The sequence below is a fragment of the Equus quagga genome, chromosome 14 (genome assembly GCF_021613505.1).
Source record: "Equus quagga isolate Etosha38 chromosome 14, UCLA_HA_Equagga_1.0, whole genome shotgun sequence".
In the NCBI taxonomy this organism is placed as follows: domain Eukaryota; kingdom Metazoa; phylum Chordata; class Mammalia; order Perissodactyla; family Equidae; genus Equus; species Equus quagga.
Genome location: NC_060280.1, coordinates 26602160 through 26629596, shown reverse-complemented (window position 1 = coordinate 26629596; position 27437 = coordinate 26602160). Strand labels below are relative to the sequence as shown.

Here is a 27437-nt window from a genome sequence, read left to right as displayed (position 1 = left end):
TTTGTCTATTTCATTGACTCTTACTTTGGTATTTATTTTTTTTCTTCTGCTTACTTTGAGTTTAATTTCCTCTTCCTTTCTAGTCTGTTAAAGTGGAAGCTAAGGATATTGATTTGAGACCTTTCTTTTTCTTCTAATATAGGCATTTAGTGCTATAAATTTACACTAAAGTACTGCTTTAGCAGGATTTCAGAAATTCTGGTATGCTGTGGTTTTTTGCTTTTTTCCATCTGACTTATTGGTGGCATAGACAGAGTAAAAATACCTAATATGGAAACACAACTGATGGTAAATGCTTATTCTCACTTTTTTTGTCTCATATAGTCTTCACTAACTTAGTATCCTTTAATAATGTGTTCCAGTTTAAGGGATTATTCTTGCACTGGAAATACATACCTCTGACATCTGTCATATATTACATTCATCTAGTATTGGTTATTCACTATGACGTGTTTTGTTTTTACATTCATTCACCTCAGAATGCTTTCTTATTCTTTTCTGATATCTTCTTTGATTCATGAGCTATTGAGAAGCATATTATTTAGTTTCCAGATATTGGGGGATTTTCCAGAAATTTTTGTGTTACTGATTTCCAGTTTAATTCCGTGTGGTCTGAGAACATTCTTTGTATGGCTTGAATCCTTTAAAATATTTTAAGATTTTTTTTTATCCTCAAACATGTTCTATCTTGGTAAATGTTCCATGTACACTTGGCTGTTGTTGGGTGGAATGTTATATAAAATGTCAGTCAGGCCAGGGCAGTTGATGCTGTTGTTCAAGTCTACTATATCTTTGCTGATTTTCTGCCTACTTGTTCTATCAATTATTGAGAGAGGAGTATTTAAATTTCCAACTATAATTGTGGATTTGCCTATTTCTCCTTGCAATTAATTCTGTGAGTTTTTGCTTTGTGTATTTTAAAGGTTTGCTACTAGGTGCATATAGATTTAAGATTGTTATGTTTTCTTAACTGACGTCTTTATTATTATGAAATGACCTTCTTTATCCCTGTTAATATTCTTTGCTCTAAAATCTACTCTGATGTTAATATAGCTTTCTTTTGAGTATTGTTCATTTCTTTTTCCATTGATTTATTTTTAAACTATTTGTGTTATATTTAAAATGCATTTTTCCCCTGCTTTTTCTCCCCAAATCCCCCCAGTACATAGTTGTTTATTTTAGTTGTGGGTCCTTCCAGTTGTGGCATGTGGTACGCTGCCTCAACGTGGCCCAACAAGTGGTGCCATGTCTGCACCCAGGATCCAAACCGGCGAAACCCTGAGCTGCCAAAGTGGAGTGTGGGAACTTAACCACTTGGCCACAGGGCCGGCCCCTAAAATGCGTTTGTTATAGACAGCATATGGTTGAGTCTTATTTATTTACTTTTTTGCAATCTGACAGTCTCTGTCTTTTAATTGGGGGTGTTAAGACCATTTACATGTAATGTGTTTATTAATATGGTTAGATTTGACGCCATTATCTTACTGTTTCTGTTTTTCCCATCTGTTTTTTGTTCCCTTATCCTCTTTTTCTGCCTTCTTTTGGATTAAGAGTATTTTTTATGATTCCATTTTATCTTCTTTATTGGCTTAACTCTTTGTTTTGTTATTTTGGTAGTAGCTTTAGGAGATAAAATATGCATCTTTAACTTATCACAGTCTACTTTCAAGAGATTTTATTATACCTTGTCATATATGGTATAAGAACCTTATAATAGTGTATTTCCGTTTCTGCCATTTCAACCTTAATTCTACTCTCTGCACTGTGGCCTGGAAATTCTCTCAAGCCATAAGCTGGGATGGTTGTATGACTTGCCTCATTTGTTTACCATCTCTCAAAGATCACTGTCCGTTGTAGGGTGATGTACAGTATCTTGAAAACCATTGTTTCATATACTTCGTCTTTTTTTTTCTGTTGTTTCAGGAGGCAGGGTAAATTCTATCCCTGTACCTTCATCTTGGCCTGAAGTAGAAGTCTCAGCTTAATCATCTTTTGCTTGGACGCTTTCATACTGTTCTTCTTGGCCCAGTCTAGCTCTACTGCAGTCTGTCCTTCATTTGGTTCCAGGTAGATCTTTCTAAAATAAACCTCTGACCAGGTCTCTGCTTACATTTTTCAGTGTCTTCCCCACTTTAAAAAAAAAAAAAAATGAATCAGACATGCTAGGACATCAAATTTCTGGATGGAAGAAATATTCTTAAATGGAACCTGGACAAATAAAGATATTGCTAAAAATGTTACAAATAAGTTCCTGTGTAATCATATTTAGTAATCATGTGTTATTTTGAGAAGATAAATATTGGCTTTTCTATTGGTCAGGTAACACTTGAGTTTGTGTAGAACTAGTAGTAAGCTTAAATCACAACTGCTATCTTATTTGGGACTCAACAAAATAAGGTACTGAGGGCTCAGTAGTTGCTGACGAAAGAAATTATTATAGAAAATGGCACTGATTCTTTTTATCTTTATCTGTGAGGTGTTAGTCAGATGGATCAAAATTAAATGTCCATTTGTAATCTCAAATGAGTTACGTCAGTTAAGAAGGAAAGATCAATATGTACATGTAAATAAAAATCTGGTTATTTTCTTTTACATCCTGAGTTTCTTTATATTTTAATGCTGTGCTTCTCTGTCATTCCTTATTTACCTCTGTGGTATTGGCCCGAAAAGGTACTTTTTCTCTTCTACAATCTGTGCAAACATGGCTGCATTAAAAAAATAAATTAACTGAGTACCTTTTCTGTACCACCAGACATTGTGCTTGATTAGTTTAGTATACCAGGCACATGCTTATTTCTGGGATCCACCTATTTTTAAATTTTCTACTGCTCTTCATCACATCTCCTTGTCTGTAGCTCTACTGATTTACCTGAAGTTACTAGAATATGTCACTCTGTTTTATCGATGCTTTCATATATGCTGTTCTGTCTTTCCTTTTTCTTGATCTGGTTAAATCCTACTTGACAATCAAGACTCAACTTAACTATCCTCTGTTTTAGGAAATCTTCCCTGGAAACCACAGGCTAGGTTGGGTGCCTTCTGCTGAGTTCCCACAGCCTCTTAGGCTTATCTCATCACAGCACTTAGCACACTAATTGCAATGATCTGTTCCCCATCTGTTTTCCCACCAGACTGCTTGAGGGCATTATTTTATATGATTCTATATCTTAGCACTTAACACAGGACTTGGCCCAGAGAAGGCATGAGGAAGACAAAAGTGTGCCCTTGGATCTGCCAGTGTATGATCTTATGCAAGTTGTTTGGCTCATTCAACATTCCAATCTAGGTTCTCTTACTACTTTGCAGCCATGTTGCTGGTCTTTCTCTACCGGGCTCTCTGCTAGCCATGTAGTTGCTCTAGAGGTGATCTTCAATAGTAGGTCCTGTTGGGCCCTGGGACACCTGGCTTTTGCCAGGTAGCCTAGTGGGTTTGTCACATGAGGCCTAAGCAAATGGGTCAGATTCTTTTTGCAATGATGGTTTAGGGCTTGATATTAACATCATATTAGAAAACTAAGACCTCTGCCTGGCTCTAGGTGCAGATGAAAAACTGCTAGTGAGAGCAGAAGGAAACCACTCAGAGAGAGGCTACAGGTCTAGGCTACAGATTATCCTTAGAGAAGGCCTCTTTGGTAAGATTCTGTAGCTATATTGGAGTGCTCTCTATCCTGAGTAACTGGATAAGAGGCTAGGCTTTGTGATGCCTTTTCTGACTCACTGGCAATGAGTCACTCCTTTCTCTGTGTCCCCACATCACCCCAAATATTCCTCTGACCTAGCACTGTCACACTATATTTTACTCATTTATTTTCTTGTATGTCTCCCTCTCTACAAGAGAGCCTTTATGATGAATATCATGCAGATTGATCTCTGTATTTAGTACCTCACCCAGGACCTACTAGAGTAGAAGCCAATGAAGGCTTGGCAAATGAATGAATAAATGAATGGTGATAATAATAATAGCTAATATTTGTTTAGCACTTACTGTATACTAGGGGCTTCCCATATCTTCACTACACACTTATGATGTGAGAACTCTGATTCTCACCATTTTACAGGTGAGAAAATGAGGCACAGAAAGGTTAAGTAATTTGCCCATGGTTTTATATCTAGTAAGAGGCACATCCTGGATTAAAACCAAGGCACTTGGTTCCAAAACCTAGATTCCTACCCACTGTGCTACATGTGACTGGCTGACCAAAAGGCTGACTGAAGGCTGACCGAGTGACCAACGAACTGACTAATAGCTGTGTAAAGGAGAGGCAAAGAAGGTACTGGCAACCTTCCTGCCAGACATTATTCTTTTGGGATGTGGGTGGGAAACCACAGAAGTAAGTGAGGGCTTCATCTGGAGGCACCACGGCTCCATTAGAAGAAAGAGATAACTGACTCAAAAGCTCATTTCTTACTATTTATTCTTTGTCTGGCAAGAGAAAAGATTGGCCAAGGCCAAGCATCTGTCTGGGTATATCCCTGGAGGTATTGCTATAGCTCAAGTGCTGGGGAATAATCCTTACTGTTCCATCTGCCTGGAATGACTTTCACCCAAATATTCACTTGGCTCACACCTTCATTTCATTTTCTGCTCAGATGTCACCTCATCACAGAAGCCTTCCCTGCTCTGATCTAACACTACTCTTTATCCTCTTACCCTGCTTTATTTTTCTTCATTGTAGTTATCAGTACCCAACATATCATTATGTGTTTGTAGTCTTTTTCTTTGTCTCTCTCCAGGAGAATGTAAGCATCAGGGATCTGTGACTCTATTTTGTGTACTCTTGTGTCCCTAGCTCCTAGAGCAGTGCCTGGCAAGTAGTAGGTGCTCAATAAATGTTTTTTTCCCCTCTAGTGAATAAATGATTTTGGAGTTTGAGACCACCTTTCAAGGACTTTTATCACTTGGCCTCAGCAATGCCTCACTCTCCTTGTCCCTGTATGTAACCCTTGGACTCCAGACAAACTGGAGTCAGTGTTCTCTGAACAGGCCCCACACTTTCTAGTTCTGTGTCTTTGCTCATATTTCTTTCCTCTGGTGGGCCTGCATCTCTGTCCACCCAGATTCTGGCCAGTCCCCAACACTATTCATTTTTAAATGAATATACATATATATATGAAGAAACAATTACTGTTGTGTTTGTATTAAATCCTAGGCATTTTCAAACATGAACTCATTCAATTCAGCGAGTCTGGGAGACAGGGATCACTAGACTGTGGCTACATGGGTGTAGGGATCTCTGTCTCAGTCACTGCTTTGTTCCCAGTGTCTGGCACAAAGTCGGACAAAAGAAATGTTTTGAATGACTGAGTGAATATTTTATAGAAGGGAAAATGAAGTTCAGAATGGTTAAGTGATTTCCCCAAGTTGGTCCATGGCAGATAGGATAGAAATCAAGGTCTTGCAGCTTCAAATCTAGTGCTTTTTCTAATATATTCTACAATAAAAATCCAGTGTTCTAAAATGCCCAGGGCAATCCTGAGTAACTTAGTTTTTTATGGTTATCTCAGAATAAAACAGGAAGTTTTATTCATTTTAAATAAAAATCTTTCTCAAATGGGAAAGTCCCCTTCTTATCTATGAAACATAGTATGGAGGCCAGGATGTATCTTTACTATCTGAGAAGCTAAATAAACATCAATTTCTGGGATTCTCTGCTGATATGCATAAGATAAGTGCTTTTTTTAAAAAAAAAATTCCCCCCTTTCTCTAAGAAATTGGTGGAGGAGGGGCCGGCCCAGTGGCGCAGTGGTTAAGTGCACATGTTCTGCTTCGGCGGCCCAGGGTTCACCAGTTGGGATCCCAGGTGAGGACATGGCACAGCTTGGCAAGCCATGCTGTGGTAGGTGTCCCACATATAAAAAGTAGAGGAAGATGGGCATGCATGTTAGCTCAGGGCCAGTCTTCCTCAATAAAAAGAGGAGGATTGGCAGCAGTTAGCTCAGGGCTAATCTTCCTCAAAAAAAAAAAAAAAAGAAATTGGTGGAGGAGAGTGATGCTGTTAGTGAGAAAGCATAATGTAAATACTGATGGGATGTACAAGTGATCCAGGAGCTACAGATTGCTATCATTTATTCATTCATTCATTTATATTGATTCTTTTGTGCATTCCAGTAAATTTTATAGAAGACTTAGAATGATCCAGCCCTGTGTTAGACACTGGGCAATAAATAAATGTTCCCTAACACCAAATTGCTTCTAGTATAATGGAGAAGAGAGATATGTGACTAAATAATAACAATATAACATACATGTTAAACAAGAAGTCTGTATAAGGTGCTGAGTAAGCAGAGAAAGGAGAGCTAGTACTTATTTTGAAGGTTTTAGAAGAGGGGATTTTGAAGTGGGCTCCAAAGAGTGTTAGTAAGCAATGAGGTAGAGCTGGGTTTTAAGGATTAGTTGGTGTTTAGCAGGCCAAGAAGAGGGAAAAGAGCTTTTCTGGAAATATCAAATACCTGGAAATCTGATAGCAGTGTTCAAGGATGAATAAATATAGCGTGCGAGATACTGATTCTAAATGAAGACGGCGAAGTTAAGGGCTACAGCAGAGGCAGCCTCCAGGGCAAAGCTGTGAAGCTTAGGTCATCTGTGTTGGGATGTTAGCCTCTTAGTCCAGTGATTTCCAACTGCACAAGACAATCAACTGGATGCCACAAGAAAATGCTAGAGCTTGTATTTATATTGCATTTATTTTTGTCTCATTAATTTTTATGTATGTTTTACAATATATTTGATGCCAGTACATGAATCTAACTTATAAATGGATATTCATGTATTGGCAATACGTGCTTAAAATTTTTTTACAGGTAGGTTATGTCATTAAAAAGGTTGGAGACTACAAAGTTAGTCACCTTGTTCATTTCTTTTATGAAGGACTACTTGTTGAGGAAAACTCCGGGGGTTGGTCTTCTCTGATTCTGTGTAGTATTGTCTGTCATTTTGCCCAGAGATGTCGTCTTTGATTTCTCTAGGGGCTGCAGGGACAGGCTCGGGGGATGAGGCACTCATAAATTTAGAGGACTGTCTCTTGCTTGTATGTCCTCCTGGGATTTGGCCACGTGAGTCATTTGGAGCCTGTGTCTATGCTAAGCTCTCATTGCCACATTTTGTAGCCTTTCACTGACAGCCACAGCCCTCTATACTTGCTGTTACTTTCTTCCTCTCTTTGGCCCAGGGAGTCTTCCCATTTTCTCTTTTGGAATGAGAAAGCAGAACAAAACATTTAACTTTTAGGTACTTGAACCTTAGAGACGAGATGCCCTGATATCTCACCATGGTTGTTGAGTGAGATATTCACCCTGGGACACAGAATTGCTGTCTGACAAGGATGCAGCTCATTCTGGCTTATTCTATTCAGACTGCAGTTCCACTGGGTGGGCAACACGATGCTGCCAAGCCCTACCTACGTAGGGCATCCGTCTAGGTAACAGAATGATATGTAGAGCACAAAAAACAAAAAAAACAGCCTTGAGGTTTGTCCTGACATGCTGAAGCCATTACCCTTTTTCCCACAGCTTAGCTGTGTAGGGAGGGACTGAATGTGTTCAGAGTCCATCCTTACTGGGATGCGGTGGCCCCCTTATAGACCCTCTGCCTCACTTAATGTAGTGTTTAGAGCAGTGGTTCTCAGCCAGGGGCAGTTTTGTCCCCAGGGGACACTTGACAGTATCTGGAGACATTTTTGATTGTCAAGACTGGCAGCATGCTACTGGCATCCAGTGAGTAGATGCCAGGGATATTGTTAAACATTCTACAATGCACAAGACAGCCCCCGACAACAAAAAAATTATCCTGTCCAAAATGTCAATGGTGCAGAAACTGAGAAAGCCTAGTCTAGAGTGACTCCTGCCTGCCTCCACTGCAGTGTAGGGTGCAGATAGAGAAGTTCCTATGTGCCAAGGGTCTATGCTCAGGCTTGTATCAAGGTATCCTCCCAGTAGACAAAAGGCCCTTGTAGCACCACTAGCCTCAGGCCTTTCCAGGATCAAAAAAGTAACCTTCTTTCCACTCCACAGGTGAAACAGAAAGGCCCCTTTGTGCTGGATGAGGCAGAGCTCCCTTGGCAGCAGGGGCAGGAGTGCATTGTTCTCCACTTTACGGGTTAGAACTTGTCTGTCTGCCTCATATCTGTGTGTCACTCTAGAACACCTTCATTACCTGACACTCCAGACCACGGTAAATGATCACATTTGTAATGTATGTGATTACATATTCATTTTCAGGATAAAAGGCCAATGCATTCTACTTTCCTCGACGCTTCTTTAACCCCAGCTCTGTCATCCCCCCTTTCCCAAATCCTAGGATTTGATTATATCTCTTAGAAATTAATTTCTCTCTTCCCTCCAATGTATTCTAGTCTGGGAATTAGAAATTTAGCCAATCAGGACTAAGCGTCCTTCACCCAAGCCGCCAGGATCTCGTCTTCTAGGATAAAGTCTGAGTGCACTAGACCGTTCCCCTCTCACCTGCTGGCGTCTGCAAGTAGTTTAATCTACCTCCAGAGTCTCTTAGCTTCAGAACTTTCCTCCATAGCTTCTTGAGGACATCGAGAGATTGGAGCATTTTTGCCTTCAACTTTGTTTCATTCAGGATGTCTTTCTGAGAGTCTGCTTTGCACCGTGTGCTGGGCTCCACTGTGTGGGCAGTAGGAGAATGAAGGGACAAGGCCCAGCCTTCCAACTTCTCTAGCTTATGTGAGAGTGACAGAAGCAACCTAAGATCTGAGGTGTGCCTACCAGAGGCATGCCTGTTTTTTGAGAAGCATTTCAAAAGTTAACCGTCTGCATAAGTTGTATGTTTGTCTAAGGAGATTGTTGTTGTTTGGAGGACCACAATCAGAACATTTCTGAACTCCTCATTTAGGGTAGTTACTCTTTGAGTAAATTCTTATTGATGCCACTGTATATGAGGCTCTATTCTAGAGACACTGGAGCAAGCAAAAATGAATAGGCCATCGTCCATACCTTCAATGTTTCCTGACTATTAAAGGAAAATTATACAGTATTCTGATGAAAGACAGCTTTTGGGAAGGATATAGATCTTAAAAGATGAGGGTGATAAATCTTACCATTTCATTCTGCTTCAGAACTTTTTTGGCTTCTTGCTGTTTGCAGCAGTAGTTTTCAAACTTGAGGAATGTACAATTTCCTTTTAAGGGAAATAATTTATCTTGGACGTGCAATGCTAACAAATTATTTTTATTATAATATTATTTAAATGTGTACAAACATAAAATGAGCTTTAAGTTACTGTATAAAATTTGTATACAAATATAAATAAAAGCAGATTTATACATTAAATAAAAGCAATCTTTAGATCCAATAAAATGATACAGCAGTCCCTCCTTATCTGCAGTTTCACTTTCCACAGTTTCAGTTACCCGCAGTCAACCACAATCTGAAAATATTAAATGGAAAATTCCAGGAATAAACAATTTATAAGTTTTAAATTGCACTTCTGATGAAATCTTGTGCCTTCTCGCTTAGTCCCACCCAGGACATGAATCATCCCTTTGTCTGGCGTATCCACTCTGTATAAACTACCTGCCTGTTAGTCACTTAGTAGGTATCTTGGTCATCAGATCTTAGTGCTTGTGTTCAAGTAACCCTTATTTTACTTAAAAATGACTCCGAAGCACAGGAATAGTGATGCTGGCAATTTGGATATGCCAAAGAGAAGCTGTAAAGTGCTTCCTTTAAGTGAAAAGGTAAAAGTTCTCATATAAAGTAGAGGAAGATGGGCACGGATGTTAGCTCAGGGCCAATCTTCCTCAGCAAAAAGAGGAGGATTGGCAGCGGATGTTAGCTTAGGGCTAATCTTCCTCAAAAAAAAAACCAGTTTTCAACTTAATAATGAAAGAAAAAAAACATATGCTGATGTTGCTAAGATCTATGGTAACTTTTATTACAACATATTGTTATAATTGTTCTATTTTATTATTATTTTTATTATTATTTTTTTTGAGCAAGATTAGCCCTGAGCTAACTGCTGCCAATCCTCCTCTTTTTGCTGAGGAAGACTGGCCCTGAGCTAACATCGTGCCCATCTTCCTCTACTTTATATGTGGACACCTACCACAGCATGGCTTGCCAAGTGGTGCCATGTCTGCACTGGGATCCGAACCGGCGATCCCTGGGCTGCCGAAGCGGAATGTGCATGCTTAACTACTGCGCCACCGGGCTGGCGCTGTTCTATTTTATTATTAATCATTCTTGTTAATCTCTTACTGTGCCTAATTTATGAATTAAACTTTATCATAGGTATGTATGTATAGAAAAATCATAGTATATATAGGGTTTGGTGCTAACTGTGGTTTCAGGAATCCACTGAGGGTCTTGGAACGTATCCTCTGCAGATGAGGGGGGACTATTGTACCTTTTTGCTGAAAGTCAATTTCTCTCAAGCTCTTTAAGTTCAGCATGCCTGTATTACTGGGTGCCATTTGATGACTCAGTCCTCCTAACATTTTTTCTCTATTCAAGATACTATGAAACTTTGGTTTATATAATACATCAAGATGTCATTTGACCTTCACTTGGCTCAAACATATTCCTTGTGTATTAAGTCCACTCCTATTCCTTTATTGTTGACTCTTGACAAAGTATGGAGATAAATTTATCAAACACCACACAAATATTAAAATTGTTTTAAAAGAATTATTTTTATGATTATTTATTTCAAGAAAAATCACACCACTGTAATATTGAGGAACACATAGCTACACTGGTCCACATATGGTGATGATGTGATTTGCTTTGTTGTGAATGATCACTCAGTAGTCGTTTCCATTAGAATTGGCTCTTGTGACAGAAAACCTTTTCAATCTGATATAAGCAGAAAGGGAAATCTACTTGTTGCACAAAACTGTAAAATCTATGAACAGAGCTGTCTACAGGTGTGATTTGACTCAGGGCTTAATTGGTGTCAGCTGGATCCATCTCTTGGCTCAAATTTGCCTCTGTATGAAAGCTTCTAGCAACTTCAGGTAGCAAATTTAGATCTGTCTCTGTATCTAAAACATAATGGCTTAGAGCAAGGGTTGTGGAGCCAGACTGCTTGAGTCCAAATGTTGGCTTTACCAGTGCCTAGCTGGGTAACTTTGGAAAGTTATATAACCTTGCTGTGCCTCAGTTTCTTCATCTGTAAAATAGGGATAAAATAAGATATATCCTTCACATAGTAGTTGTGAAGATTAGTGATTTAATATATGTCAGGTACTTAAAATTAAAACAATGCCTCTCATATAGTAAGTGCTATGTAAATGATGACTTCTGTTAGTAGTAGTAATGTTATTATTAATGTTATAATTCAGGATTATTTCATTCTGGAATCCAGCATAGTAGAAGAGCAAGTCCATTCCCTATAGGTCAAACAAAAAGTACAATATACACTCCATTCGTACTTAGGATTTTATTGGAGAGAGAGATGCTAAACATACAGACGTGATAAATATTAAGGTCAGTGTGACTGTGACAGTAAGTGCAAGCAGTGCTTGGCATTCTGGAGTCATGGTTTTGCTTGTCTCTTCCCACAGTATACAACTGGACCGTGGATGAGGTGGTGCAGTGGCTGATCACATATGTGGAGCTGCCTCAATATGAGGAGACCTTCCGGAAACTGCAGCTCAGTGGCCATGCTATGCCAAGGTCAGGAGAAGACTGGGTTCTCTCATGTGGAGGTGCAGGGAATAGGCTGGGGTCGGCCTGCCTTCAGGTTGCTCTGGCCAGTTAGGTGAGATTCCACTCTGTCCTGGGCAGAGTCCATAGACCTCTCCTCTTCTTACATCTGTTGTGCACTTGCTATGAAGTATGATGGGCACTTCACATCCATTCTCTTATTTAATAATTCTATCAATCCTGGGAATGGTACAAATAGCTGCCATTTATCGAGTGCTTACTACATGCCAGGCACTCTACTCAACGCTTTATATGCAGTGTCTCATTAATTCTTACATCAATCCTGTAAGGTAGGTATTATTGTATATAGATGATGAAACTGGCTAAGTAACTTATCCAAGGTCACATGGTTAGTTAGAGACAAAACTATAATTTGAACCTAGATCTGGGTAGACTTCAAAGCTTGTGGTGTTTCTCTTTTCTTTTGCTGTCCCTTCAGCAGCTGCCTCTTTTATTGCCCAGGAGCCTCAGGGCTCTTTTAGTCTCCCCTGAATTATCCATATACAGTTTATCTACTTTAAAGAAATGGTGCAGAGGTAGGGGCTGACTGCAGTGGGCCCCAACCTTCTCCCTGGAATGACTCTTCCCAATGCTGTTGTATCCTAACTCTGCCTTCTTTACAGGCACAATATACTAGGGCTTGGGGTGGAAGTGGGGAGGGGATGGAGTAGGCTTGGACTTCTTCTTATGTCAAACTAGTGCCGTATGTCATTCAGTCATTAATCCATTTACTTATTCATTTAACAAATATTTACTGGGTACTCACTCTGTGCCAAGCACTTGTGCTGGGTGCTGAGGATAAAGATGACAACAACCCGCCCTTGCCTTCAAAGGGCTTACTCTCTGGTAAGTGCTGATTATGTATAATCTGTCATCTTATTATGTAGGTGCATCTGGTTATGAGCTTCAGCAAAGGGGAAAGGGGAAGGTGAAGCTGTTGGAATGCTCACACATTGCAGTCTCCAGCCACAAAGCTACCAGGCACTGCTGTCCAGGCCTAGCTGAGCTGGCTGTTCCCTCCTCTGCTGCCTGCAGCCTCCTCTTCACAGCTTCTCCCTACTCTGGAAAGAGTAATAATCTTAATGTTTGTACATCCCTTTGTAGAGTGCTTTCCTATTATTTCAGTTGATTCTCACATTTCTGGGAGGAAGAAATTACTATCCCAACTTTTGAGTGTGCAAACTCAATTTCAAATATTTTATGATTTATCCAAGCTGGGAAGTGGCAGAGCTTGGATTTGAACCCAGGTCTGCCTGGTTCTAAGTGCCCTGCTTTTTTCACTGCCCCTTCCTCTTACCCTACATAGTTAAAGATAGGGTTCCTGGAAATACTCAGTTTAGTTCTATTTAACAAAACTTTACCAAGCACCTACCATGTGCTATGCTCTGTCCTGGGCCCTGAGAACAAAGAGATGCATTAGACCTCACATCTGTTTTGAGGAACTCCATGTTTAATGGAAGAGACAGGCAATTGAAAAGATGGTTGATCATGAAGCTCAAGGATTTAGGTTTCTTTCTCATTACCCATAGAAATAGCAGTATTGCCTTGTGGATCCCTGGACCATTCCATCTTGAGGATGGCCATGGCTTGGATTAAAACTGTAAAGTGATGAATATGAAGTCAGTTCTCAGGTCATGGGCTCACTTAGCCCTCGTGTGGCTAGGATTAGATCCAAGACCAGACCCAGCCAAGCTGGGTTCAGGAATAGAGGAAGCCAACCTGTGGCAGCTTAGTGACAGCAGGAAGCATGAGCCTTCAGTGCATGGGTGTAGGATGGAGTGAAGATGGTTCTAGGCCATCACTAAGCAGCATGGTATAACGAGGAGAATCTAGCAGATTTGGGTTCATTTCCTGGCTTTGCCACTCACTTGCTATGTGACTTTGGGCAAGTTACTCTTAACTATTAGTCTCAGTTTTCTTATCTGTAAAGTGGAGCTAATAACAGAATTGGGTTTGTAAAGTGGTGAGGACTAAATGAGGTATTGTATGTAAAGTGTCAGAACAGTACGAGATCCACAGTAGTTGCTTAGTCAATGTTAGCTCCTCTCTCATTTCTCTCATTGCTTAGAAGTACATAACATTCCAGTTCATAGGTTTCTTTGACAAATAGGCTATAGAAAAGATAACACTTATTTTGATCAGTTAGATGAAGGCTAGTACACCTGGAAGAAGTGTTCTAAAGAGGAGCCCTAAGAACTCCCAGGCTTGTAGGGAGCATTTGGTCATACATAAGTTTATACAGAAGGAAACTGAGGCCCCAGGGGAGGGACCAAGCAACTTATGATGGAACAAGTGAGTCACTGATAGAGCTGGGATCAGAAACTAGATCTCGTGACCCCCCCAACCCCAACACAGTGTCTCACTGCCTCTCTTGTAGGTGGTCTGGATTGCTTTCCAGGGCTAGAGAAGGAAGTACCTGCTCCTGCATGCCCAGGCAGAATATAAATTACACACTGTGATGTCAGACGCTTCTTTTCTACCTAGGGAAACAAAGCTACACATCAGAAAAGAGCACTAACCTTACGGAGTAGTATAGTAGTAAATACTCGCTTGTGGGACCCAGAACGGTGGTTTTTCAACCTTTCATATCTTATACCCCTCTTCTCTTATATCCACTGTGTTCCAGCAGGAGAAACAAAGTCCAATTTTTCCTAGGTCATTTTCTTGTTTACAGGTCCTCTCTTATTAGAGTTATCATTAACAGTATAGTTGAAGGTCATAAAAAATTACAGTAATTTGATCGAGAGTAAACTACAGTGACTCAATACAAGCTAACAAGACTAATGCAATGTTTGTCATCAGCAGGTTTATATTTAATGGATATTAAATTTGTTTATTTGGGATAGGATTAAGAAAATTCAGAGGTTCCCAGTATCGCTGGGTCCTGTGGTGGGACATTTTGACCTGGGCTGGACAGGAGAATGCATTTACAAATAGTGGGACTGTAGGTACAGATGTATAGTGGATAATCCCTTGAAAGAGAAGCACAATAGAAAATTGGGTTGAGTGTGAGAATGGTCACAGATGGATAATCCTTAGAGAGTAGGATGCTCAGGAGATGGTGGACATGGGGAGAAGGGTGAACAAATTCTTGGTAAATACTATGTGTCCCTGTATACTTTGAGATCCACTGGCATAGACTGTGTTCTAGAGTGCAGAGGGGAGCAATCACCAAGAGCTAGAAGTCATGGACGTGTTCCTGGAGGAGGTGGGTAATCCTACCAGGATCCTTCCTGGCTTTGTTGGCAGGGAACTGACCCCTTCTTCTTTGCCTCAACAGGCTTGCAGTAACCAACACCACCATGACAGGGACTGTGTTGAAGATGACAGACCGGAGCCATCGGCAGAAGCTTCAGTTGAAGGCCCTGGACACAGTACTCTTCGGGCCTCCTCTCTGTGAGTCCTGTGGAGAGAAGAGCTGCTGTTGTACCATGGAAGCCAAGGCTGTTGGAGTGGCTAGACTGAGGTCCTAGGTCTTCTAGGCACACCTGCAAGGCAGTGCCTCTAATTTTTCCACTGGTGTTGAGATATGAAATGGTCTTGCATTTTAGTCCAGCTAGATATCAGCATCTTTTCATTAAACACATTAAGGAAATATCTGCTTTGTGCAAGTTGCTATGCTAGATGCTTTAGGAAGACCTGGGTGAATCATATTCTGCCCTAAAGGGATAAAATGAACGTTCTAGAGAGGTACACAGTGCTTGTAAGATCCAGAGGAGAGATAGGGAAGGCAACCGATAGATGAGGTGGCATGTGACCTCTGCCTTTGAGTGTGAGTAGAGCTTTAGTCCATGGAGGTGGCAGGAGAGGGCATTCTAGGTGGAGGAAACAACCTGAGCAGGAATACAAAAGCTAAAATGTAAAAGGTGTGCTCAGGGATAACAGGTAACCCATAAGGGGCTGAAAGCTATTTAGCTGTTCCCTGCTGAAGCTGTGGATATGCAGAGCATATGAACTGATTGCTGAACATCTTGTGTCCTTGGACAACTAAAAAGGACTAAGTGGGCTTTCACTGAAGGCATAGAAAGACACTCAGGCCTGAGGACGGGTGATCTCTCAGCCAGGGGTTAGTTAAGAGAACTAGGTGCTTCAGTTCCTGAAGATCTGCAAGGTGGAGACAGCCAACCCTGACATCCTTTTTCTTATCCTAAGTGAATTTACAAAAGTAGTAAGATTTCTGGGGCTGGCCTGGTGGTATAGTGGTTAAATTCGCACATTCCACTTTGGCGGCCCAAAGTTCGTGGGTTCGGATCCCAGGCTCAGACCTACACCCTGGTCATCAAGGCATGTTGTGGTGGTGTCCCACATACACAAGAGAGGAAGATTGGCAGAGATGTTAGCTCAGGGACAATGTTCCTCAAGCAAAAAGAGGAAGATTGGCAACACATGTTGGCTCTGTGCCAATGTTCCTTACTGTCCTCCCCACCCCCCAATGTAGTAAAATTTCTTGGAAAATTAGCCTTAACCAAATAGCTCTTAGCATCCACTCCTGGCCCTTTGGGAGCTATTGGCATCAGTTGAGGATGCCAGCAGCAGAATGCTATAGAGCCAAGAACCAGTCCAGAGAAGCAGCTGGCAGGCAGGGTCAGAGGCAGTATAACATTTCCCCATCTGTGCATTTGGCTTGACAAGTGCCCAAGCTGATGTCTCAATACAAGTGTGTCTATGACTTTTTAGTTTTTAAAATTTTTAATAGACTTTATATTTTAGAGTAGTTTTAGGTTCACATCAAAATTGAGTGGAAGGTGCAGAGATTTCCCATATACTTCCTGCCCACATACATCCATAGCCTCCCCCATTATTAACATCCCCAACCAGGGTGTCACATTTGTTACAATTGATGAACCTACGTTGGCACATCATCATCACCCAGGGTCCATAGTTTATTAGGGTTTACTTTGGTGTTGTGTAGTGTATGGGTTTGGACAAATGTGCAATGAGATGTATACACCACCATTATAGCACATTATTCATACAGAATAAATAGTTCACTGCCCTAGAGATCTTCTGTGCTCCACCTATTTATCCCTCCCTCTCCCCCAGTCCCTGGCAATCACTGATATTTTTTACTGTCTCTATAGTTTTGCCTTTTCCAGAAGGTCTATGCCTTTTGAAAGTGTAAAACAGAACAACATGGGAGAAGACTGTTCCCACCTCCTTTGCTGCCTTTTTTTTTTTAGTGCTAGGACACACTTTTCTTAGCATTCATTTGTAAATTTTAAATAAAGGACACAATGAATGCCTTACTCTTTGTGTGAGGCCCACTCTCTGTACTAAACAATGGCCTTTTATTCATTCATTAACATTTATTGAGCATCTACTGTGTACCAGTATAAATGACAGGGTCCCTGCTCTCAAGAAGTTCCATCTAAATGGAGATGGGCATGTCAACAAATAGAGTAAATGGGCAACAGTATTATAGCTATCATGCAAGTCTTCCCAGAGTTTAGTTGGGAGCACAGAGAAGGGAGGAGTTTTCATTTGGAGTTCAAGAAGCTGTATGGAGAAGATAATTCTTGAGATAAGTCTTGAAAGATGGAAAGTGGCCTTATTAAATTCTCCTCATTAGCAACTTACATCCCTTTCTTTGTATACACCAGCAAGAACGTTTATACCAGAAGAATAAAACCCAGCAGTAAAAGCTAGGCTACTTTTGTAAAGGCTGTCCTCTGTCATCCCTCCAGGAAGGTGAGGCCTTCAGCAGCCTGAAAGTCTTCCTTAGTCTTCTGAGATGTCTTACCAGACTGTTATGTGTTCTGTATCAAAATAGGACTTATACACATATCTGAAAGGCCACATGAGAAACTGCCAGTTAAAATAGACAAGGATTCTATCTGGAAAAATCAACTAGGACTGGAGAGCCTGTGAACCATAATCCGGGGTATATGATACTGGGTCCAGGAGGTCAGAGCCAGCAGGGGCGTGAAGCAGGTTTTAGTGATACCAGGACATGGGTATTTTCTCCTAGGCTCATTTCATATAGCTTATAGGATGCATGTGACCTAACTTGAGGGAGATCAGAGGTCAGCAGAAAACTCTGTTTCTGAGATGGGCAGAACAGAGGTACTAGAGCTAAGAAGACACTTCATACCCACTAGGATAGCTACAATAAAAACAAACAAAAAAAGGAAAATAACAAGTGTTGGCGAGAGTGTAGAGAAATTAGAACCCTTGTACATTTCTAGTGATAATGTAAAACAGTTCAGCTACTGCGGAAGACAGTCTGGTCGTTCCTCAAAAAATTATACGTAGAATTACCCTATGACCCAGCAATTCCATGCCTAGGAATGTACCCAAAGAATTGAAAACCAGGTACTCAAACAAGTACATGTACACGTGTTCTTTGCAGTGTTATTCACAGTAGCCAAAAGGTGGAAACAACCCAAATGTCCATCAATGTGTGACTGGATAAATAAGTTGTGGTATATAAATATAATGGGATATTATTCAGCCATAAAAAAGAGTGAAGTTCTGATATATGCTGCAACATGGATAAACCTTGAAGATATTATGCTAAGTAGAAAGAAGCCAGACATAAATGGTCACATACTGTATGATCTCATTTATATGAAATATCTAGAATAGATAATCCATAGAGACAGAATGCAGATGCACAGTTGGCAGGGGCTGGAGGGAGTGGGAACTGGGAAGTGATTGCTAATGGATATGGGATTTCTTTTTGGGGTAATGTTCTAAAATTAATTGTGCTAATAGTTGTACAACCTTGTATATGCTAAAACCACTTAACTGTACCTTTAAAAGAGAGAATTTTAGGATATGTGAATTATATCTCAATCATCATCATCATCATCTACAGCTTGATTTTTTGTATCCCTGGATTTCCATTTAGACTGCTTCTTATAAAGTTTAGGAAATCACACCTCAGTCTCTTCTCACAGTGGCCACTCGCCATGTGACTTTGTGTAGGTTACTTTCTCAGGGTGTGTTTTCTGGTTTGTATCATGAAACAGTTGAGCTGAAGGATTCTTATGATTCCTTTCAGCCACAACATTCCATGATTTTTTGGGGAACGTCTCCGGTTGATAAGGGTCCTGTGTTAAAGACAGGAGGTCTGTTCCTTCCTACTACTGTCTGTATCCTGTACTTTTAGGAAAGTAAACTCAGAAGTTTGGCCTTTGCCTTCTCACGTGACCTTTGGCAATTCAATTCTCCTGCCTAGGTTTAGGTTTTCTCATCTGTAAAATGGGCTTTGGTTATTAAGGCTCCTGCTGGCTTTCTCATTCAAAGACTCAGATGGAGCTGGGTGTACTCCTGGGAGCTAAGATTTTGGAATCCAACAGCTGTCCTGATGGTAAATATTGTTTTTATACTTTCCTACTGATGCTTGTTAAAGAAAAATTTTGAAAATTGCCAGCTGGAATCTGAGGAAAATACTAGGAAGCTCTTTGCCAGGAGACTTTTGCAAGAGTGGGGCTGTGCCTGGTGGGTGCCTGCAAGGAATCCCTTAATCTGTGTCCCTCTAGGCTCTATTTCCCCATCTGAGCATGGACTAGTATCTCTAGCTCAGTGCTGTTCCCTGCCCAACATCCAAGCAGGACTTAGAGTGATGGCCTGTGCTGGTTCTGACCCGTGTTCTGCACCCAGAATGAGTTCTTAAGGCTGTCGTTCTCAGGCCTTATAAGCCATGTAGCAGATAAACACCCCAGAGAAGCTGGGCTAGTTACAGCTGCCAGCTGTGGCTACCTTGCCCAGCCTTAATGAAAATCCTGCCATTGGTCTGATGCTTGAGAAACCTCAAATCAAAGGTTTGTTTGCAGTAGCCAGGAGTGTCTGCTGAGTGAGCTGGATCCATCTGCCCACAGCAGCCTCAGAGCTTGGGAAGAGGGAAGAGGGATCAGACTGGCTCAGCGCAGGGCCACCTCAGGGTCCATTTTCTGACAGTCGAAGACTTCTCAGCCCTCCCCATGTGGCCACAGAGTAGCACATGGCCCTTTACAGTCCTTTCCACCTGTAGAGTTGCCTCTAGCCTTGCAGGCCCATCTGGGGCTCTCCTAACAGTGCCAGTAGTCAGGTGTTGGGTATGCTCTGAGAGACGAAGGCCCAAAGGCAGAGTTTAGCTTGAGGCCTAAGCTGATGTCTCACTACAGCAGCAGATCATTCATTGAGGGAGATTTTTCTCCTCTGCACATAATTTCTCAAAGAAATTGAGGCTCCGAGAGATGAGGTGAGTTTTTAGAGGTCATTCAGCTTTTAAGTGGCTGAGCCATGACTCAAACCTGGGTCTGTACCTTCTATCTCAGTGCTTTTTTCTGCTATATTATCCCACCCTCTACTTCTGCTAGAGGAAACAAGATTAAAGAGTTCCAGCGTTGAAATCAAGCAAACAGGTTCTGTCCCTCAGTAGCTTTGTGACCTTGGGCACACTCCTAAGGTTCTCTCTGCCCCAATTTCCCCTAAATAAAAGTGGCTTCTATTCGAGTGTATGCCTGCCGTGGTTAGTCCTGGGCTAGGGCTGGGGTGCCCTTTGTGCTTTCAGCAGAAGTACTGAGAAGGGTGCAGAGAGAGGCCTGCAGAGTAATTGCTGGGGTTGGGGGGAGTTGTGGAGAGGAAAAGACAAGACTACTCCTGTCTTCCTTCTTCAGTGGCTCGGATAATGGAGAAAAATCCCTGGGAAGCAGGAGTGGCTGCCTGTCTGGCAAAGCTTGCTGTGATCTCTGTCAGCTCTATCCTTACCCTCTTTCTCCTTTCTTTTATGTTCCACCTCTCCCCTCACACCTTCTCCAGAATGCCTGTCTAGCCTCTTCCCAGGCATGCTGAACCCTTTCCTCTTACTCTCCTCTGGGAATACACAGCCCTTTGTACCTGCTTTCTTTATAACAGTCTGTTTCCCTGTCTGTTACCCTTTAAACTGGGAACTCTTTAGGGTAGAAACAGCTTTGTTTATCTGTCATCAGCAGTTAGCATAAGGCCCAGTGAGGAGTAGGTGCCAGGAAATGTATGCTAGAAGTTATACAGAAGGAGGGTTGGCTTCTCCAGAGCTACAGGACTGGACTGCGGGGAGATGGGAGAAGAATCTGGCCCAGCTTGGTTGTGGGGAGAACTGCTCCCTGTGGAGTGTCTGTGGAAAGCTGAGGCAGCTAAAGCACTTTCTGGGCTATAACCAGAAGGGAGGAGGGCCCAGGAATGGCTCTTACAGGTTAAACAGACACCTCAGCACAGAAGGCTATGTAAATAACAAAAGAAATTCCTAGCACATATTTTGGCAGTAACGGTTGAATATCTGTATCTGCCAGGGGGAGGGTATTGTGGGCATTAAAGAGGCTGGAGAGAATAGCCTGGGAGAGGGGATTCCAGAAAGTGATAATGATTAGAGGCTCACTTTCTCAGTGCTAACTGGTACCGTGAATTCTCTCCATTATCCCTGACTCTGTTAACATGTCAGCATCTCTTTTGTTTATACCCTCCTCCCTTGCCTCAGGCCTGATTGCATTGACCTCGTTTTGCTAAAATCTGTGTGCAATACTCAGGCTGGGAATTCTGCCACCCTCTGGCTCCCCAGGTCCTAGCCAGCTTCTCTGGGTTATCTCTGTTCACCTAGCCAGCCACATCTGCTCTCATGAAACCTCCATGGTCTCTCTGCCCTAGCTGTGTTCACTGAGTGCAAGGTGGATTCTGAGAGCTGAGCTTGTGCAGGCGCTGTGCAAGATAGCTGGCTGTACTCTTCTTGTCCCCAGAAGCTGGTGTTTGCCTTCCACATGCTCTTTATATCCTTTCTGGCTAAAATCTCCCTTCGTTCTTCCTTTTTTCTCTCCTTTCCACCTTTGCTGAGTACCTGCTCTGGTCAGGCCGTATACTAAGTTTGGGGTTACAGAGATAAATCAGTCTTATGCCCTGGCCCTGAGGAACTCACAGACTACCAGAAAGTGACTGGCATGAAAGCCGAAAAACACACAAGGCAGTCCCTGAGATATAGCAACAGATAACCCATGTTTACCTGTCCAAAGAGTGGATTGACCAGGGAATCCTAGATCAGGGGAGGAGGAATGGAAGGATCTCTATGGACTGTAATGAGCCTGGAAGATGCTAGGAATTGAAGAATGGGAATAGAGAGCACCCCTGACCAGACGCGACTCTGCAACCCCTGGAGCTGGCATGTCTGATCACCCCTGAAGAGTGGTGCCCGCCTTGCTGGGGAGGCAGTGCTGTGTGTCCCTGGGCGCATGTGAGCAGGGGCCATAGGAAGGGCAGCGTGCTCCCCAATGTGGGCACAGCTTCTGTTAGAAACTAGGCACCTTTCTTTTACCAACTTCCCTTCCTTCTCTTCCTCCCCTATCCAGGTATAAAGGTAGATAGGAAAAACCAAAACCAAAACCAAATACAGAGTTCTCCAGCCCCCTCCCCAGTAGGGGCAGTAAGGGGATATGGCCCAGCTTTTCTTTACTGGCTTCCTGGAAAAGTATTTCCCAGTCTCAGAATTTGGGGAGCAGGCAGTTAGGGCAGGCAATAATGGGAGTGGGCAAGGATAAGAAATTTGTTTCGAAGCTGAGTTTACATAACATGACTTGGTTTTTGTTTCCATTGTGTGTTTATTTCGGGTGGGGATGCTCTTGGGGTGCAAGGTCTTGGGTGGTACTGCTTTGGTGGAGCAAACTGACTTGTTTTTCTTAGATTGTATGGCACAAATCAGTAAAATAACGACATGTTCTAAGAAAAAAAAAGAGTGGGAATGGGCTTATGATGGGAAGAAATACATCATTAGTAAGGCATAGAGTAAACTTTTAATTTTTTTTGTGAGAAAGATTGGCCCCGGGCTAACATCTGTTGCCAATCCTCCTCTTTTTTTGCTTGAGGAAGATTGGTGCTGAGCTAACATCTGTGCCAATCTTGCTCTATTTTTTGTATATAGTTCGCCACCATAGCATGGCTTGATGACTAGTGTATGTCTGCACCCAGGACCTGAACCCGTGAACCCTGGGCCGCTGAAGCGGAGTGTGCTAACTTAACCACTGTACCACCGGGCCAGCCCCTAGAGTAGACTCTTGGTTTCCCTGTTTTCCTCTCTTTTTCTGATACAGTGGTTTACAGATTCTGTATTATTCAGGGTTCTCCAGAGAAACAGAACCAAAAGGAGATGTGTGTGTGTGTGTGTGTGTGTGTGTGTGTGTGTGTGTGTGTGTGTATGAGGAGATTTATTATAGGAATTGACTCACATGATGAGGGAGGCCAAGAAGTCCCATGATATGCCATCTGCAAGCCAGAGAACCAGGAAAGCTGGTGGTGTAGTTCATTCTGAGTCCAAAGGCCAGAGAATCAGAGGGTCAATGGTGTAAGTCCCTGTCTGAGTTTGAAGACCCAAGAACAAGGAGCACTGATGTGAGAGAGCAGGAGAAGATGGGTGCCTCAACTTAAGCTTAGAGAGCAAATCCGCCCTTCCTCTGCCTTTTGGTTCTGTTCTGGCCCTCAGTGGCCTGAGGATGTTTGGGTGATGCCCACTCACATTAATGAAGATGATCTTCTTTACTCAGTCTACTGGTTCAAATACCAATCTCTTATGAAGACAACCTCACAGACATACCCAGAAATAATGTTTTACCAACTGTTTGAGCATCCCTTTGCCCAGTCAAGTTAACACATAAAATTAACCATCACGGATTCCCTTAGGACTGTGGGGTTCAGCCAGAGCTCCACTGAAGGGACGTGACAATTCTCACCTCTACTTCTCCAGCTTCTGCCTCTTCCTCCAACTCTACATCTACATGCTTCATTACCTACTGGATATGTCCGTCTGAATATTTCCAAAACACTTCAAAGCACTTTCATCTACAACTACACATTTGATCTCTTTAGTAATTCTGTGATAACGCATTCTACAGCTGAGGATGCTGAGATCCAGATGGGGGAAGACAATTTCTTAACAAACTGGGGCATAGAATCCAAACTTCCTGATACTCAGTGCAGGATACTTCCTTTGATGGAACAAGAATTTCTTTATATGAGGCCTTATGTTTAACCTTAAAGGCCTGGCCTTTTGACCTTTGGGTCTTCACTGTCCTGATGGCAGTGCCACAGTCAGCTCCCAGGATGTTGCCTGGGAGGAAAACTTAGGCCGCTGAATTCTTAGAGTCGCATTCAGGCTAGATCAGGAGACATAGGCATCTCCATGGTGAGAGAAGTTTGCAACAAAGCAGAAACAATGCCTGCTGCATGAATGTGAAAGCTGTAGTAAGAAGGTGGGCTGTAGCAGAAAGACCATGCAGTCAGGCACATCTGGATTTGAATCCCAGCTCTGTCACTTTTTATGAACTCTGGCAAGTCAGTGTCGCTAGGAAGCCTCGGTTTTCTGGTCTATAGAATGGGAATACTAATACCTACCTTATAGAGTAGTTGTGAGAATTAGAGATAATGAATATAAATGCCTGATATATAGTATATTTTCTCTATTTCCCTTCCTTTCTTATGTGGATTAAGGAGAGGGACATATCTTACTTGAGGTTTACCAGTAAAGATTCAACCTCACAAATATTTATTGAGTGCCTCCTGTGTGCTGGTCTGTGCTGTGCTGAGAACTAGCATATAGACAATGATAATCACTAGGGGCCACAGAGTAAATCATCCAGATTAGACTCACTTTCTCCCCACCAAGCTTGGTAGCTCATGGGATGTGGTAGGCAATATATCTGAACTTCAGCTATGCATTTGACAAGGCAGAGGGATGTATGAGGGGATGCTTATATATTTAAGTGGAATCAAAACTGGTTGAAGAGATCCAGAGGGTACTGATAGGTAGGACAGTATTACCTTAGAGGAAGGGGTGACTATTAGATCCTATCCTTGGCCCTGGTCACTCAGTATTTTTATTCATGACTTGGATGAGAATATGAAGTTAGAAAAAAAGTAGAGTCTTGTTACAAATCCATCTGGACAAGGTAGAATAAGGGACTGAATAGAACAGATAGATGCTCTATCTGCATGCCCACCTTAAGAACTTTGAAGTGTTGGAGATAAGGGGGAGAGTGCTGGTTGCATGGAGTCTTGTTTGAACTAGAGTCTTGTTTGACTTTTGGTAGGAATATAAAGGGGATGTTGGAATTGAGAAACCCTGGGAAGCCAAGATTAAAAGTCCTTAACAAACAGGAGAGAGAAAGAGTACCCCAGCCTCTGGTAGAGGCTGTGTTAGAGGCAGGTGTATTCCAGAAAGAAAGGCAGCTCCCTATGCTACAGAGATCTCTCTTCTTGGCACCTGAAGGATAGGAGAGTGAGGACTTGAAGGCGGCTGGAAGTGTAGGCCTACCTGGATGCTGGAGGATGGCCGCTAAAGGACCCTCAGTTTTCTCTATGAGAGTCTGGCATAAATGTGTAAAGGACGTGGCTACCATCCCAGACCTAGTAACTCCTCTCCCTTAGATGGAAAGAGAACTTGCTAATCTGTCTTTGATCCCACACCATCCCCATGTCCTGCTGCTCAGCCTTTCGATAAGAAGCTATGCATATAACCCTTCTTGTCAAACTGGGCCTCAGCTTCTTGTGTCTTTTCCTGCTGTCTAGACTCTGCCTCAACTTGGTGGCTCCACCTGGGTCCTTTTGGATTTCCATCAGCCCCTTGTCCTTATTAGGCACTGGAATCCTATCAGTCTTGCCTCCTGCTCCCCAAGCTGAGGGTAACCTTCTGAGCACAGGCGGTCATTCGCTCTTTTCTTCCTTCCCTGACTCCCACATCTGGGGCTCCTCTGAGAGCCCAAGTTTAATAAAGCCAGGCAGAGGCTACAGTGGCAGCCCTCTTCTCCTCGCTCAGGTCTCCTGTGCTGTGGCTCAGCACCCAGATCTGGTATACTAGGAATAATGTCAGGCTCCAGGAGTGGCCCTCTTCTGGTTGACTCAGTTCTTAGGACATGGCTTTTGCTCATATCTTGTGGTGGTGTTCCTTGTTTAGCTTTTCAGTTTTGCTCTGGAGACTGAGCATTGCTTTGAACCCCAGCTGGCGACTGGGGCACTTCACCAAATTGCTACCAGGCATTCTCTGGAGGTGGATCTGCCCCTCTATTCCTGCATGTGTAATGTCTCATATATACCAATCTCTTGATGCTACTCCTGTTCTACCTGGTCTCTGGATTGAGCCACAGCCTAGAAATGCCCTCCATACATGAGACTTGCAGACCTTTACCTGATCTGGGCTTTGTACCTTGAACCTAGCATAGCCTACCAGTCCAGGAGACCCAGCTCCTGCAGTAACCTCAGTCCCACTGCCAGACCTGAAGCTCTAGCGACACTGCTTTATCCCATTTACAGCCATCCCCTACTACCTACTCTAGCTCCCTAGCTTGGCTTACCCTGGAGGACGGAAGCCACTGCATCTGGGCCCATGGGCTTCTCGCAGTCCAGAGATGGCTGGGATCTCTTGAGAAGGTCCTGGTTCTCCCCACTGCACATTAGGGAAGCATGATTTAATAAGCTCCCTGTATTGCTCTAAGGCCTCTCATCTTTTCCAAACTAGGCCTTGACTTAGCAGAGAAATACGCACAGAACTTACTATAAGTAACACTATAAGTATGTGGCAAGTGTGTGTCTAAGAAGAGAAACTTATTCCTCTGAGTGGGAAGGCTTCATGGTGGAGGGGATGCAGTGGAGTCTGCAAGGCTAAGTGTGCAGTGGGCAACCTGAGTCACCATGCCCTTCCTCTCTGGCAGTGACCCGCCATAATCACCTCAAGGACTTCATGCTGGTGGTGTCTATCGTTATTGGTGTGGGCGGCTGCTGGTTTGCCTATATCCAGAACCGTTACTCCAAGGAGCACATGAAGAAGATGATGAAGGATTTGGAGGGGTTACACCGAGCTGAGCAGAGTCTGCATGACCTTCAGGAAAGGTAAGGCCCTGCCCCTTCCCCACAGCCCTGGTGCAGCCAGCTCTTGGGACCCTCTTGTTTCCACCTGGGATGTGGGCCATTTAGCTTCAGAGACCATGCTGACGTGGCTGACCAGCACGGTCATCCTTCCAAAACTGCATTGGGAACCTAGGTTCCTGCCATTCCAGTTGCATGGGCAAGTATTCCTCCCCAGGACAGAAGCTTATTTCTATCTTTTCTCCCTCTGAGCTTCAAAGGGAGACAAGTGTAGCTTATCTTTTTTTAAAATTTTTAAACTTTTTTTAATTTTAATTTTAATTAATTAATTAATTTATTTAGAAGAAGATTAGCCCTGAGCTAACATCTGCTGCCAATCCTCCTCCTTTTGCTGAGGAAGACTGGCCCTGAGCTAACATCCGTGCCCATCTTCCTCTACTTTATATGTGGGACACCTACCACAGCATGGCTTGACAAGTGGTACCACGTCCGCACCCGGGATCCGAACTGGCAAACCCAGGGCCACCAAAGCGGAATGTGTGCACTTAACTGCTGCACCACTGGGCTGGCCCCCAAGTGTAGCTTATCTTGAGCTTTCCCAGTTGGATGGCTCATTAGCGGTCATCCTACATCCTACATTCTGTCCTTCCTCCTACCTCTGGATAGCTTCCCTTCCTTTAGAAACAGACATAATTAGCTGTTCTTCACTGTTTAAAAGAAAACTCACAAATCTGTCTTCTTAATTCCGTTAGTTCTTTCTTGTATGGAATCTAAATCTCATAAGTACTTACTTGTTATATGACTTTGGGTAAATCCCTTTCCCTTCTAGGACTTATTTCCTCATCAGCAAAATGAAGGGGATGAGCTAAAGGCCTTCCAGCTCTGATAGTCTGGGATTCTGTTTAGATAAAGCATGGCTTAAAAATTATTGTAGAAAATCTAGCAGTGAAAAGAAGGTGCCAGGCAGT

At 42.6% G+C, this 27437-nt stretch overlaps 1 protein-coding gene across 4 annotated transcripts in view; it reads left to right on the top strand.

Annotated features, from left to right (window-relative positions):
* STIM1 (stromal interaction molecule 1) overlaps positions 1–27437 on the top strand; it is a 172518-nt gene that overhangs the window by 123351 nt on the left and 21730 nt on the right. For all 4 annotated transcript variants that reach the window (XM_046685358.1, XM_046685360.1, XM_046685361.1 and 1 more), the window contains exons 4-6: positions 11529–11640; positions 14951–15066; positions 26316–26493. In XM_046685358.1, coding sequence (XP_046541314.1) covers positions 11529–11640; positions 14951–15066; positions 26316–26493 — 406 coding nt within the window. The remainder of the gene's footprint in view (positions 1–11528; positions 11641–14950; positions 15067–26315; positions 26494–27437) is intronic.